We start from the raw sequence: 16,838 nt of genomic DNA, 5'->3' as shown, positions 1-16,838 counted from the left end.
AATAATTGTTAGAATGTCAAGTGATTTGTACGAATTATTTGATTGAATTTTATACACTTGATGCAAGAGTTAAAACTGAATAAAGAATTTAAAAAAAACCTTATATTTTTTAAGTGGATTCTTTGTCATAAGTGAAGTTCCAAACAAAATTACTCCATAGGATAGCGGTATGGGGACTTCAAGAACAAAAATGATCTTTTTCTAGATAGACTTCGAAAAGGCCAATATTAAGGGGCAGTGAAATAAAAGATGATCTAAAGTTCCCACGTCTACATGACAACGCCAACATATATTAGACATTTTCTGCAGTCTGACTGGGGTCCAAGCAACTCTTATACATCAAAAAATATCAAGTTTGTCTCATAGATGCTGACGCTGTACATTGTGCTCTACGCTTCCAAGGATTCTCAAAAATGTAATCAGGTTCCAAACCAGGCTGGGAAAAAATGTCTCTTTCTTTCTCTTAAGTAAACAAAGCATTTACATAGTGAAATAAGGTGAGACACCTCCTCTATATGTGGCATAGCCGGTGGCTTCAGAGAGTCCTACGGCTCAGTTGATCGGGGCAGAGAGAGCAGTTTGACAGGGAAAACGAGCAGTGCCTAGCCATTGCTCTTCTGAGCAAACGCCAGGCACAGTTCTTCCACCCTTTTTACCGGGGATTCTCCGCACAAATAGCATTCATATCATTTGCATGCTGTTATGCTGAGCATCGCTAGTAAAAGAGAAATCGCTCCCACCGTGATATTTTTACCGCGGTGTCTGAACTTGGTGCATCTGGGCCCGAGTCCTTACAGTCCGCAATTGTTGGGTTCGCAGGAGTCTCAGGTTCGGTACTTCCTGTACTGGAGTCCTTAGGGCAGAGAAAGCTGGCCCTTCCCTCCCCCCCTTTCACCAATTGCACTCTGTGCAGGTGGTGGTCATCTTTACAAACCAAACCGTCTTCAACATTCTCTCCCATGTTGGGTAAAGTCTTGCTGTGGCTCACATCTTGCCCCCTCCCTCAGCTTTTCCCTGGGGAAAAAGGAAAGTAAATGAATAAAAAACCAAAACTCGCAGCTTTAGTAATTTGTTTGCCCAAATTCTATGGCTGTTTCTTCAGCTATATGCAGCTGGTTCCATGTCCCTGAATTCTTCCTTTGGCTACATGAGCATAGGAATTGGAGGGGTCTCAGGTGGTCCGTACCTCTTCATCCTAGGCTACATGACGTACTGCCTGTAAACCCCAGGGAAACTCATTAGTCATACCCTCTTCCTTGGATGTTGGATGAACTGATGAATCAATGGTGTGGGGATTGCCTTACCTTCAGGGAACTTCTCCTATTTCCATTCCCAGTCGCTTCTACCTTGAGGGACTTCTCCTAACTCTTTTCTCCTGGGCAATAGGACTGTAACTCCAGGGATTAACTCTCATTGCCTACCCTGGACAAAATAGGTATTTCTACTCTCAGAGATGAATCCCTCCCCTCCCCCCCCAACTTGGCTACAACTTGGGGAGTAATATGCCACTTTGGGTCATAAGAACATAAGAATAACCTTACTGGGTCAGACCAATCTTCCATCAAGCCAAGTAGCCCCTTCTCACGGTGGCCAATCCAGGTCACTAGTACCTGGCCAAAACCCAAGGAGTAGTAATATTCCATGCTACCGATACAGGGCAAGTAGTGGCTTTCCCCGTGTCTTTCTCAATAACAGACTATGGACTTTTCCTCCAGGAACATGTCCAAACCTTTCTTAAAACCAGCTACACTATCCACTCTTACCACGTCCCCTGGCAATGCGTTCCAGAGCTTAACTATTCTCTGAATGAAAAAAATATTCCTCTTATTGGTTTTATTTTTTTTTTTTCCAATTCTTTATTCATTAAAAAAATTTACAATAAGTGTAACATCATTTATATCATTTCAAACTCCAATACAACACTTAATATTCTATTAAATTCCATATCAGAATTTATCCCCTCTCCCCCTAATCAATTATATTCTTTAAATTCAATAAAAACTATCATAAACTTCATTCTAACATACCTTATTTACTATTCAAACCATATATCCCCCTCCCCCCACTTTGGATGTGCATTTTTAAGGGGAAATATAATATTCAATCATTACAATATTTTGTTAATGGCTCCCAAATTCCTGAATTTTTTTAAAATTCCCCTGCTGTGTGGCTATTATCCTTTCCATTTTATAAATGTGACATAAAGAGTTTCACCAGAAACAGTAATTCAGTCTTTCCAATTACTCGTAATCTGTTGTATGGCAACCCCTGTCATAATAAGTAAAAGCCTGTTATTTTTAGATGATATTTGACTCTTAGCCCTCATTGACATGCCAAACAGCACAGTATCATACGATAATGCCACTGGATTCTCCAACATACAATTTATTTGACCCCATATTGATTTCTAAAAAGCAAGAATCATTGGACAATAGAATATCAAATGATCTAATGTCCCAGCTTCGAGATGACAGTGCCAACATCTGTTAGATTTAGAGCTATCTAATTTCTGTAAACGAACCGGGGTCCTAAACGCTCTATGTAAAAGAAAAAAACAAGTTTGTCTCATAGATGCAGACACTGTACATCTCATCTTCCAAGACCAAATTCATGGCCATTGAGATGCATTAATTTGATGCTTAATCTCAATGCTCCAAATATCCCGAAGACCAGTTTTTGGTTGTTTTTTTTTTTTTAATTCTTTATTCATTTTTGCATGTTACAACAAGTGTAGCAGTTAAACTCATATGAACTTAAAGATACACACTTGATTAACTCTCATATATGCATTAAGTATAACATTTCATTACAAATTAATATTCTGTAATATTTTAAATATTATATAAGAAATCTAATACAGTGGTGCCTCACACAACGAACTTAATCCGTTCCAGGAGCAAGTTTGTTATGTGAAACGTTCGTTGTGTGAAACGCGTTTTCCCATAAGAATACATGTAAAAAAAAATAATTCGTTCTGTAGCATAAAATATGCTAAGATGACATAAAAAAAGATAAATTTATCTTGTTAGAGCTGTTAGCATGATATAGAGGGGATATATGTGAAGGGGAGGGGAGACAGGGGTTTTGTTGATCCTTGCTGTGTATTATAATCACCCCCCACATACTCCCCAGTACCTTTTTTAATTCCTCCCATCTTTCCCAGCCAGTGGCGTACAGGCCAGAAGCGCAGAGATCAGGAGCAATTCCTCTGCACGCCTGTGTGGGCCCATGCCGATCTCCGAATGGCTGCAGTTAGTTCTTGTGAGTCCCGCGAGAGCTGGCTGCAGTTAGTTCTTGTGAGTCCCGCGAGAGCTGACTGCAGCCATTCAGAGATCAGCGCAGGCCCAGGCAGTAGCACAGAAGGCTTGCTCTTGATCTCTGTCTGCGCTTCTGGCTGGGAAATTTGCTAGACCACCAGTTCGAGTGAGCGGGTGAGAAAGTTGCAGCAGTGGTGGCTTTTTTAAAAAAAATATGTGGCGGCGGTGGGAGGTTTAAAAATATGCGGTGGCGGCGGTGGGAGGTTTAAAAATATGCGGTGGCGGCGGGGGGAGGTTTAAAAATATGCGGTGGCGGCGGGGGGAGGTTTACAAATATGCGGTGGCGGCGGGGGGAGGTTTACAAATATGCGGTGGCGGTGGCAGGGGGGTTTAAAATATGTAGCGCCGAGAGAGGGCAGTTAAGGATGCAGCTCGGGCGACTTCGTTGTGTGAAACGAAGTTCGTTGTGGGAAGCAAGACCTGAAGTTCGTTGTGCGCAGCGTTCGCTGTGCGAGGCGTCCGTTATGCGAGGCACCACTGTACTGTATTTTCACGTAGATAACGCGCACCCGTGTAAAATGCGCACACGGGTATAGCATGCGGGAAACCGAAATATATGTTAAAAAATTGTTATATACTGCGCACACCCGTATACCGCGCATGCTGCCCCGACTCTCCCGTCGCCGCCCGACTATCCTTTTGCCCGCCCCGACTCTCCTCTCCCCCTTGAAGTCCTGTCCCCACCCTGAAAGCCTGATGCCCCCCCCCGACGTCCGATTCACCCCCCCCCCGCAGGACCACTCGCACCCCCACCCCGAAGGACCGCTCGCACGCACCCGCACCCCCACCCCGAAGTATCGCTCGCATGCACTCCCACCCGCACCCCCACCCTGAAGGACCGCTCACACCCCTACACACTCCCTCCCGACCCCCCCCCCTCATCATGTAGAAGCTCCTACCAGTGTCCTGCTGCTTCCTCTTGGCGGTCCCGGCCCTTCTGTGAGCCCTGCGTCTGCGCTGCTTCGTCTTCCGGCGGTCCCGCCCTTTCTCTGACATCAGAGAAAAGGCGGGACCACCGGAAGTGGAAGCAGCGCAGACGCAGGGCTCACAGAAGGGCCGAGACCGCCAAGAGGAAGCAGCAGGACACTGGTAGGAGCTTCTACATGATGAAGTTAATCATTCATTACAAAAATCTGTTAATGGTCCCCAAATTTTCTGAAATTTACTAAAATAACCTTTTTGCGTTGCTATTGTGAAGAAGACCAGTTTTTGGTTTTTTATTTTAAAATCCTGATATTAATTTATACCACTGAGCGGCCTGATGTCCCAGAAAGTTCACCTGAAAACACAAGAACGGCAAACTATACTGATCACTAAGACTTTTCCATTTAGGGAACTTTACCGGAATGGCCTGCTTCAGTTGTAACCACTTATAATTTTGTGATTTATTAAGACCATGTTTGTGTTGCAATTGTGAAAATTGAAGCAGTTTACCATTAGAAATAATATCATCTAAAGTGCGAATACCTGCCTTCATCCAATTTTTCCAGATGACCTTAAATCCGCCAATTTGAATCTTGGAGTTTAGCCATAGGATCTAATATGTTGATTTAAGTATCGAAATAGGTGTTAAGTTATTAACATATCGTAACGTTTTCCATGTATCTACTAATATTCTGTTTTCTTTATATAACCTAGGCATTTTGATACTGAGAACATGGCTTAATCTCAGAGGGAACATGACTTGCCATTCCAACGTCAACCAATCTGGGAACTTTTCCATGAGCTCTGGTTGGTTTTAAAAGTATTTCCCTTTAGAAGCTGGGACTTTAGATCATTTAATTTTTTTCTGTCCTTATATGAATGCCTTTCGGAAGTTAATTTGGTCCCAAATTAATTCATTGTTAGAAAATCATGTTGCCCTTTCCTATGATACTATTTTATTTGGTACATCTATGAGATTAAAGAGTCCAATTTCAGCAAATAATAAACTTTTACTAATATTGACGGGGATTGCCATTCAACATATTACTGGAAATTGGAAGGATTATACTAAACTTAATTATACCTTTTGGTGGAATTCAGTCTGTCATATTTATAAAATGGAGAGAGTGCTTGCTATACAGCAAGGAAATTATCATAATTTTAAAAAGATTTGGGGGCCATTGATTACATATTCTAATGCTCAGACACCTTAAACACCTTTTTATTATATAAGAATATAAGTAGGGTGGGATTGGGATATATGATATTTGTTTTAATTGGTTTATTCCTAATGGATGGGATGGGTGGGGGAGGGGTTCTTTTTATGCTTTGGTGATTATAAATAAGAATGTCAAGTGATTTGTAAAATTCTTGATTGAATATTATACACTTGTTGTAAGATATGAAAACGAATAAAGTTTTTTGTTTTTTTAAAAAAGTATTTCCCTGTAACTTCATCGAGAGTCTCCTAGTTTTTGTAATTTTTGATGGAGCGAAAAATTGATCCACTTGTACCTGTTCTACTCCACTCAGGATTTTGTAGACTTCAATCATATCTCCCCTCAGCCGTCTCTTTTCCAAGCTGAAGAGCCCTAACCTTTTTAGTTTTTCCTCATACGAGAGGAGTTCCATCCCCTTTACTATCTTGGTTGCTCTTCTTTGAACCTTTTCTAGCACCACTTTATCCTTCTTGAGATAAGGAGACCAGAATTGAACACATAACTCCAGATGACACCCAGATCCTTTTCTTAGGCGTTAACCCCCATCCGGTATCTGTGATTCGGATTATTCTTCCCAATGTGCATCACTTTCCATTTGTCTACATTGTCACCTAGGGCAGTATGTTTGTTACAGTAAAAAGAAGAAAAGAGGCCAAGATGACTACAGTTACAGAGTAAGGGGACTTGGACGCTGATTGAATTCAGCACAGAGTGAGAGAAATAAAAAGATTGAGAAATGGGGTTAGGGAGGAGGAAGAAATAGCCAAGATAGAAGTTTTGAGATGTGTAAGTATTGATGTAGAATAAATACAATGAGATTTGGGATTAGACTCTTAGTCCAATTTCTGGTGCAGAGTTAGATCAAGTATTGAAAGACACGAGAAGAGATCAGAGAACTGAGGAAGCTAAGAAGCCATGGGATCTATTCCTTGACATTTGCTGGCATCACTTATCTCTTGAAGTTTTAGAGGCGCACACAGAAAGCACAAATATTTTGCGCTGGATAAGCCAGACCTTCTCCAAACCTCACCTAACTTCTTATACTGTCTTCACCTGCTGCCTTATCTTTCAGGGATGTCCGGGAGTGGTTACCTGCCTGGGTGCGCACAGTCATGGATTTGTGGATGGTGATTTTGTGACCTTTTCTGATATCGAAGGAATGACGGAGCTGAATGGCTATGAACCCATCAAAATCAGAGTCCTGGGTGAGATCTTAACCCTCACAGATATATAATTACACATTCTGAATAGCAGAGACAATTCCATTCCTATAGGAAAACGGCATTCCTTACAATATAATACTGTCCACAAATAAGGAGAAAATGCCATACCTAGTGCTAGGTCTCAGTTATGACACAGATGACCAGATATGAATCGGGGGCAAAGAAATATAAATAAATGTACAAATAAAGGAGTCCAGCAAACAGAATTGGCAGCAATGGCGTGCGGTCGGGACTTTAAAGGATTTGCCCAACCTGAGGGCACTGCTCTGAATTTGATTGGTCAAGACAGCAAGCAACAGGCAGATGCTGCTCAGCCAATCAAATTCAGATCAGTACTATCAGGGCCTTCAGGGAATTCGGAGAATCCCCAGCCCCAAAACCCTGCTTTTTAAAAAAAAAAAAAAAAATAGGGGGTTTACTTTTTGCTTGATGCAGTTTGATTAGTTGAGCAGGATGCCTACTACAGAATGACACGGGGACTGTTTAATGCTGTGAACCGTAGTTACCGCACTACATCCATAGGAATGGAGACATTTGCAAATGGTTTACCGCAGGAATGGGGACAAGACCTGTCACCGCCCCGCGGGAATGGAGACAAGACCTTTTACTGCCCCGTAGGAGCAGTGAAAAGTCTTGCTCCTGTGGTAAAAAAATTGCACCTGTGTCAGACTCGGTATCTCATCCCCAGCTCCTCTTGCACCTATTTTACTTTCAGGAGCCAGCCATGCCACGATGAAGACAGAAGGAACCCAACACCAAAGCCTGAGACCAATGTGATTTGAAGAACAAAATTACCAGACAAAGATAGAAAAAAAATTATTTTATATTTTGTGATTAGAATATTTCAGATATGTAATATGTATCCTGCTAGAGCTGGTATTAGACATAATTGGGGACCACAAAGTCCAGGCTGTGCTTCTTTAGCTTCCAGCTGGCTTAGGGCTCTCTGACCAGGGGGCAGTTGCCCTAGTTGCTCTCCCCTAACACTATTCCTGCCATGTGTGACTTAAGTATTCTGTTAGCTTGATTTTTTTTATGTAGCATTCTGTAGTAATTTGGTTTGCTCAGTTTTCACAATAGTGGAGGGGATATTTGTGAAAAGGAGGGGAGACAGGATTTTGTTGATCTTTGCTCTGTATTATTTGTGTTTATAAAGTGACAACTGTACAGAATATTGTCTCTTTTTATACTTTAATAAAATAAGTTCAGTATAAAATTATAACTATTTGAGGCTTGTGCGGATGGGATCTGGCAATTTACAGGCTGGGGACAGAGACCGAGCTTGCGGGGACAGGACGGGGACTGATCTCATGGGGACAGGACAGGGACGGGGACAGGCTCACGGAACGGTGATACATTTTTTCCCCTGTGTCATTCTCTACGTGCCTACTCAACAAATCAAACTGCATTAAGCAAAAAGTAAACAAACAAACAAAAAAAAGCAGGGCTGTAGAGCCGAATCCCCTGAAAGCCCTCACCACCCGCCACTGATTGGCAGTCAGTCTGGCTGAGATGAAAATTGGAAAACTAATCGGAGAATAAATGAAGACGAGCAGAGAAAACTTTAGGAATCCTTTTGCTAAGGTGCACTAACGAATTAATGTGTGTTAAATGCCATGCAGCCCATAGTTATACAATGGACTGCGCTGCATTTGGTGCACGCTAATTGTTAGTGCGTGCTAAATCCATTATTACCCCTTGGTAATGAGACAGGAACCGGAATTATTTAGGGTGACCCACTAAGGGCTCCTTTTACAAAGGTGCGCTAGCGTTTTTAACGCACACACCGGATTAGTGCGCGCTACCACCTGCTCAAAAGGAGGCGGTAGTGGCTAGCGCGCACTATTCCATGCGTTAAGGTCCTAGCGCGGCTTTGTTAAAGGAGCCCTAAGTGTGTGGAATAGGCCTATTGTGCAAATTTCAAAAAGAGCTCAAGGACTGCTTTTAGAAGAATCGGAAGCTCTTTGTTGCTTCACAACTCTTATGCCGTATGCTTGAAAAAGAAGTAGGTTTGTGTCGTTTTCCATATGCTCTGGGAGCAGTTGGGTTCGGGCGCTGGGCCTCCTGGGATCAGTTGGCAGGAGTGTGGCTACCGAGACTTATTGTTCTCTAGAATCATTTTCTGAGAATCTTTATACTGGACTTTAATTTGCTGTTTGGTGTTTGCAGGCCCATATTCCTTTGAAATTGAGGACACAACTTTTTTTTCAAAGTACGAAAAAGGTGGCGTCGTGACAGAAGTGAAAATGCCGGCAAGGATTTGTTTTGTAAGTACAGTGGAGTATGCATTAGAGACTCAGCCGGCTTGCAGACTCCATGACTGATAACACGGCTGGTGTGCTCCAGGAGGGACTGGGGAGTGACGTTGTAGAAGGTGCTACATGTGCTGTGGGAGAAGACGGCAAAGTTAATATTCAGGAAAACAACTGAATGCCTGTGGGAAAGAGAACCCATTCTGGCAATTCTTTTGGCCTCGATGTTCAAGTCTCCAGCCTACTTGAACAATAGCCAGTTAAGCTAATAACTTTCAGTTGATTCTAGCCAGCTAAATTGTTAGCTAAAAATCAACTTCACTCTCTTTAAATCTAGCTGGCTAGAGCCATTTAAAACAGTAGCAAAGTAGAGAAAGATAGGCTTGGGAATTTATTTCAAATATTGTACAGCAACTTAGCCAGACCCTTTTTACCCATTTACACAATTGAGAACCGACATAATAACAAAGAAAAGACAAAATACACTTCCCCCTCCCGATTCGTGGTTCTAGGACTCGTGATTTGGATTATTTGCGATTTCCTAAAACCGGAATCACCCCCACCTCTCCAGACCTTACCTGGTGGTCTAGTGTCTTTCGGGGCAGGAGCGATCTTCCTACGCTCCTGCTCCATGCAGATCACTCATCCAAAATGGCTGCTATGCATTCCCGTAGTCTCTCGAGGCCGCTTCTCCCTGGCATCTCATTCTTTCATAGTGGCATGTAATAATATTTTTACTCTCCCATTCCACCTATCCTCCGAACTTAAGTGGGCCCATTTAATATACAGTGACCAGGTATCAATAAATTGTTTCCAATCTCAGTGAGTCAGGCAAACCAATAAACATTGCTCATCTTCTTTTATATGACTGAATTGGTCAGTGCCTCACTTCTCTATGCCACCACCAATAGCAAACAAGCATCAAAAGTCTTCCTCCATCTCCAATGCCCTCGGGCAAACAACAGAGCAGGAATATCTTGAATTCTGAGGGCAGTGATAATTGTTTGGATCATCAACAAATACTTGAAGGGTATTAATGTAGAACAAAATCTTTTCCAGAGAAAGGAAAATGGTAAAACCAGAGGACATAATTTGAGGTTGAGGGGTGGTAGATTCAGGGGCAATGTTAGGAAATTCTACTTTACGGAGAGGGTGGTGGATGCCTGGAATGCGCTCCCGAGAGAGGTGGTGGAGAGTAAAACTGTGACTGAGTTCAAAGAAGCGTGGGATGAACACAGAAGATTTAGAATCAGAAAATAATATTAAATATTGAACTAAGGCCAGTTACTGGGCAGACTTGCACGGTCTGTGTCTGTGTATGGCCGTTTGGTAGAGGATGGGCAGGGGAGGGCTTCAATGGCTGGGAGGGTGTAGATGGGCTGGAGTAAGTCTTAACAGAGATTTCGGCAGGTGGAACCCAAGCATAGTACCGGGTAAAGCTTTGGATTCTTGCCCAGAAATAGCTAAGAAGAAAAAAATTTTTTAAAAAAAATTTAAATTGAATCAGGTTGGGCAGACTGGATGGACCATTCGGGTCTTTATCTGCCGTCATCTACTATGTTACTATCTCCCTTGCTAGTTCCCAGAACTTACTCTATGGGGCAGGTCCACCAAATATGGAAAAGGGTGTGCCTTTCTCCACACTGCTTCCAGCACAAGTTGCTAAGTCACTTGGAACCATGTTGGACTCGGTTTACAGCCACTATTTTACAGCCACTCTCAGTGAGACGTAACACAGCTAACTCTTTGGACATTATCTTGTAGATCTCGCCCAATTTAGCTTCTGGCATTTCTTTTCCAGTTGAGTTGAAGGTCTGCTTTGCATGCCTATCCCGCTGAAGCGTTCAAACGCAATCTTTTCTAGATTCTCCTTCTAGAACAGAGTATTTCTAATTTGGATTTCCCTTTCCCTATACCATCTTAATGTTCTTGGCTCCAAAAAATGTCTGAGTTGGATACTGAAAGAGGTTCCTATCAGACAGATTATGTGTATCCCTAATCTCACTAAAGCTCCTAATTCTTTTCCCCTCCAATATGGTAATTGACTCAGACTACATAATTCCTGACTTTCCCAATGTTTACTCCTGGCGGAATTCTGTGCAACTGTGCAATGCAGGATTTCCGCAGAATTCACCTTAACTGTGCAGGATCTCGACCATGTCAGCATCTTCAGGTTGTGGTATAGGCAGCAAATCCCACACACTGCCTGCTGTTCTGGTGGCTCCGCTGACTGACCTTTTCAATGAGTCTCTAGAGTCGGGAGTAGTCCCGGAGGACCAGAGAAGGGCAGAAGTGGTTCCTTTCCACAAAAGTGGAAGTAAGGAAGAAGTAGAGAATTACAGGCCGGTAAGTCTGACTTCTGTGGTAAGCAAATTAATAGAAACGCTTTAAAAGAGAGAATGGTCAAGTTTCTGGAATCTTGTGGATTACAGGATAGGAGGCAACATGGATTCACTAGAGGTAGGTCTTTTCAGACAAATCTGATCAATTTATTTGACTGGATGACCAGAGAATTTTTTTTTTTCAAAATTCTTTATTCATATTTTCATCTTATAACAAGTACACAATATTACATCATTTAAAACTTTTACACATCACTTGAATTTCTTTCTATTGTCCTCGTAAGTACATAAAATTTATTCCCTCCCCACCCACCCTTCCCATGGGCCATTCAGCGCGGCTCCTCACGCTAGAAACTGCTATCGGGCTGCGCTTCTCCTCCCGACGCTCATTGAGTTCCTATGAGCGTCGGGAGCAGTGCGGGCCTTTCAGCGCGACTCCCCACAGTAGAAACTGCTATCGCAGTTCCGTAAAAGGAGGGGGTTGATAAATATGAAATAGTTTTATGTTGCTGTTTGATTGAAACTTTTAGTTAATCTTATTTTGATTATTGTATTTTAAAAATTTTAAATAGCCTATGTTAATTAGCAAGCTAGTGTTTATTTAATTTTTTTAAATCTTTATTCATTTTGCATCATATAACAAGTGTAACAATAAATAACAGTTAAAATTGAATACAGCGACCCCCTCGAAAAATCTAATAACGAAAGACAACTTGGATAATAACGAGATCCTTCTTGAGCTGCGTGCAATTAGCAAGCTAGTGTTTAGACTGTAAGCCGCCCAGAAGGCTATGACCCTTGGCGCGGGATAGAAAATTTTCATAAACTCGGAAACCTGGATACAATGAACTGAGCTGGATTGTACAATGATTAGATTTCTCTCCTTTTCCAGGAACCTCTGAGAGCCTCCCTGAAGAACCCAACAATATCATTGGTTGATTATGATAAACTGGAATGCTTCAAGACCTTGCATCTGGCCTTCCAGGCTCTGCATCTCTTTGTGAAGGAGCAGAAAGATTTGCCGAAACCAAGAGACCAGGTAAGGATCAGAAACATGTCTTCTCATTCTGCTGCTGCAGCAATAAGCAGCTTTCGTTTCCATCTACTTATCTTCCCTCTGGAATCCTGGGCAAACACTCCTAAGAACATAAGAATTACCGCTGCTGGGTCAGACCAGTGGTCCATCGTGCCCAGCAGTCCGCTCCCGCTGTTGCCCTTAGGTCAGAGACCATTGCCCTAACTGAGACTAGCCTTACCTGCATACGTTCCGGTTCAGCAGCAACTTGTCCAACTTTGTCTTGAATCCCTGGAGGGTGTTTTCCACTATAACAGACTCCGGAAGAGCGTTCCAGTTTTCTAACACTCTCTGGGTGAAGAACTTCCTTGCGTTTGTATGGAATCTATCCCCTTTCAACTTTAGAGAGTGCCCTCTCGTTCTCCCTGCCTTGGAGAGGGTGAACAACCTGTCTTTATCTACTAAGTCTATTTCCTTCATTATCTTGAACGTTTCGATCATGTCCCCTCTCGGTCTCCTCTTTTCAAGGGAGAAGAGGCCCAGTTTCTCTAATCTCTCGCTGTACGACAACTCCTCCAGCCCCTTAACCATTTTAGTTGCTCTTCTCTGGACCCTTTTGAGTAGTACTGTGTCCTTCTTCATGTACGGTGACCACTGCTGGATGCAGTATTCCAGGTGAGGGCATATAGCGGCATGATAACCTTCTCCGATCTGTTCATGATCCCCTTCTTAATCATTCCTAGCATTCTGTTCACCCTTTTCACCGTTGCCGTGCATTGCGCGGACGGTTTCATTGACTTGTCGACCAGTCCTCCCAAGTCTCTTTCCTGGGGGGGTGTCTCCAAGTACTGCACTGGACACCCTGTATTCATGTTTAAGATTTTTCTTACCGACATGCATCACCTTAGACTTATCCATTTGCCCTAAGTTTCTCTATCCCAGAAACAACGAGTACATTCCCTTTTATCTATACAGGCAAACAAATGATTTCTTACCTTAAAATTATACATAAGATGCTCTAACATGCAGAACATTCTCCTTGCTGCTTTGGACAGTAGAAAGGTCCCTTCCTCAAAATATTGACAGCTTACCTTTTAAAGCAGCTTTAGGGGTCTTTTCATGGAAGTGAATTAAGCCGTTAGCATGGCTTTGCGTGCATAGTTATCTTTTTTTTTTTTTCTCAGTATGAGCTGCAATATATTAATAGTATGAAACATATGAAATTTAACAATACTTGTATAATAATAATATGAATATCCAATATAATAATAATAATAACAGTTTATATACCACAGGACCATGAAGTTCTATGCGATTTACAATGATTAGAAATGTTACAGTTTGAATGAATAAACAAAGTACAGACTTAGTGATTGATGGTTCTTGCGATCGTTTGTTGAGGACTAAGATTGAATAGATTGGTTCAATTTTCAGTAACAATCATCAATCCCACCCTACCAACCCCTCTTCCACCCATTTAATTCGCCATCAATATCCCTTCCCAGAACTGCATTAAAACCACAGGCTAGCACTACAGGGAATCGATCTTGGTGGTGCTGGAACGGAACGAGGCTTGAGAGAGACCCGCTGGGACATTACTGTTCCCTCTTCTTAATAATAATAATAACTTTATTCTTCTATACCACCATAGTCGAATGACTTCTAGGCGGTTCACATCAAAGAAGGTTGGACACAGCGAATTACAGAATGCAAGAGGTGGGGATCCAACTTATTACATAAGAAGTAGATAAAAGGACAGCATATTACACCGAGATTAACAGAGGGAAAAATAACATTGTAAGTGGTGAGGCTTTTGTTTAGGAGATGAATTTATCAAACAGTACGGTTTTGATTGATTTCCGGAATGCACCGTAGGTCAGTCTGGCTCCATTGATGTAATTGCCCAGCCAGGACTGCTGTTTGTTTGCCTGGGACATGAAGGATCTGTCCAAAAAGGATTTGTATTTGGAGCATGTGATCTCTGGATATGTAAATATGTTTCGGTTTCTGGTTGGTCGTGTGGGATTGTGTAGCATGAAATGTGGCAGTAGGTAAGAAGGCGCTAGTCCCCAGACCTGTTTGTAGCAAATACAGGCAAACTTGAACAATATTCGCGCTTCTATTGGTAACCAGTGCAACCTTTTGTGTAAGGGCTAATGTGGTCGTTTTTCCTCAATCCGAAGATCAAGCGAACTGCACTATTCTTAATTTTTGTATTCTTTTCTTTGGGAAGGGTTTTGTGCACACACAGGGAAGGGTGGGAGAATTGGGACGGCAGGAGAGATCGGGCTGAGAATCGGGACGGCAGGAGAGATCGGGCTGACAGGGCAGAGAGCAGGGCCGCAGAAGGCAGGGCAGTCGCAAAGAGCTTCAGCGACTGGTCCTTAGCAGTCGCTTTTTATTTGATCGGCCAGCCCAGTCGGTGTTGCAGGGTTTTGTTTAGTGAATCGCGTCCCTGCCTACTTTGCATGCCGTTGCCCTCATTTGCATGCACGGATCAGAGGATGGTCGGAAGACAGGTAAGTGAATCGGGCCGGGGTCGCTAAGGGGTCGCAAACCGATCAGTACACGATCGGTTTGCTTAGTGAATTTGGGCCAAAGACTTTTCTGTGTTAAAGACTTGGGGGGGTTCTACCTTCTGGCTCAGAGGTTTCCATGGTACATGAGTGATAACATGAATGAGATGGGATTCCATCATATGAGCTTTGCCTCTCTCTTGCTTTTTCTCCACAGCTGGATGCTGACAGGCTGCTAGAGCTTACCCGGGATCTCAATAACCAGACCTCCTTCCAAGACCACTTGAATGAGAACTTGGTTCGGATGTTTTCCTACGTTAGTGCAGGAGACCTAAGCCCCATCAACGCCTTCCTAGGTGGAGTGACAGCTCAGGAGGTTTTGAAGGTGAGAAAAACCACAGGTGGCAAATGAAAATGTCAGCCACATTCTAAGAGAATATCTGTACTCTTAAATATCATCTTCTCTTATTCCTTATGTAATGGATCCATTTTTAATTTAATTTTTGTTTGACCATGCCACCCCCTCGTCTGCCGGTTTAATAATTCATTGATCTTCTTTTTTTTTTTGTAAATCTTTATTCATTTTCATAAATTTCAACAAGTGTACAAATATTATACACAAAATACGTTAATTAATCACTTGACAATCTTATTTGTATTACTTGAAATAAATAAATATAAAAGTCCCGCCCCTCCCACCCATATTCTTTAATAAATTTTTCCATTTTCAGAAACTCCAACAAGTGTACAATAATTATTCAGAAATACATTAATTTATCATTTGACATGCTTATTTGTATTACTCCAAATAAATACTTATAAAAGCCCCACCCCACCCACCCATCCTCTAAAACGTAACATTATCTATTATTATTATTATGATCTTCTAATAAAGAGCAAATTGCTCTATATTCTTGTTTGGTAAGATTAAAAAATGCTGTCTCCTCTTTTGCTCCAGAACATTAAAATCATGTTCCACGCATGTGTTGAAATCTCAATAAGTGCGCCTTTATTTCCTAGCGGAACCAATTTTGACGGTTTATTTTTTTATTTTTTTACTACAGATGCATCTGTACGGATCTGAAAATTTTTAGAAAAAATATTGCAATATTTGTAATTTCCTTGAGAAATGAAACAAGTCTATTCTAGTTTGGAAGGCAATATAGACAGATGCTGCACTATGCAACCGCAAATAAATAAAACAATTCAGAAATCATTCGCAATCATGAGAAATCTGAGACAAGTCCGAAAATTCTTTGAAAGAACACAATTCCAACTTATAGTACAATCCCTAATACTAGGAATACTGGACTACTGCAACATCCTCTTCCTTCCTTGCCCTGCAACTACGATTAGACAACTCCAAACAATCCAAAATACAGCTTTGAGACTCATCTACTCATTGAGAAAACATGACCACATCACTGAAGCCTTCATCAACTCACATTGGCTTCCAATCCAAGAAAGAATCCAATTCAAATTCTACTGCATATTATTTAAAACCCTACACGGAGACAGCCCATCATACTTGAACAATCGCCTCATCCAAGCACCCACTACCAGACACAGAAAAACGCACTCCCCATTCATACCCCCCCCAATCAAGGAAGTAAAAAGAACAAAACTACACGACGGCCTCCTAGCCACTCAAGCCGCAAGGCTGGACAACCAGATCTCCAACCTTCTGATGACCACCCCAGACTATAGGACGTTCAGAAAAGAAATAAAAACCACACTTTTCAAGAAATTCCTGAAGCAGCAATAACATCACGACCTCTTAGTAACTCTAAAACTGACATTTGATCTACCCATTACTGCACTAATAATAACAAAAGAACCTCCACTATGACCACCTATTAATTCTTTTACAAACCACCTCACCCTCAACAACCCGTTAAATGTTTATAAGATCTACAACTTACCTCTCTAGCTAATCATTGTAACTCTGTTTTTTTTAAATTAACCTTTTGTAATCCGCCTTGAACCGCAAGGTAATGGCGGAATAGAAATCCCTAATGTAATGTATATT

The 16,838-nt window shown here is 41.9% G+C and overlaps 1 protein-coding gene across 8 annotated transcripts in view; it reads left to right on the top strand.

The window, feature by feature from the left end:
* Positions 1 to 16,838, top strand: part of UBA7 (ubiquitin like modifier activating enzyme 7) — a 271,137-nt gene that overhangs the window by 31,995 nt on the left and 222,304 nt on the right. For 7 of the 8 annotated variants that reach the window (XM_033926348.1, XM_033926355.1, XM_033926349.1 and 4 more), the window contains 4 exons: positions 6,534 to 6,666; positions 8,854 to 8,951; positions 12,171 to 12,317; positions 15,027 to 15,194. In XM_033926348.1, coding sequence (XP_033782239.1) covers positions 6,534 to 6,666; positions 8,854 to 8,951; positions 12,171 to 12,317; positions 15,027 to 15,194 — 546 coding nt within the window. The remainder of the gene's footprint in view (positions 1 to 6,533; positions 6,667 to 8,853; positions 8,952 to 12,170; positions 12,318 to 15,026; positions 15,195 to 16,838) is intronic. The other variant, XM_033926352.1, reaches the window with a different exon arrangement.

This window comes from Geotrypetes seraphini, chromosome 17 (assembly GCF_902459505.1).
Source record: "Geotrypetes seraphini chromosome 17, aGeoSer1.1, whole genome shotgun sequence".
NCBI lineage: Eukaryota > Metazoa > Chordata > Amphibia > Gymnophiona > Dermophiidae > Geotrypetes > Geotrypetes seraphini.
The sequence above is the reverse complement of the archived record's forward strand: the minus strand, read 5'-3'. Positions and strand labels throughout refer to the sequence as shown.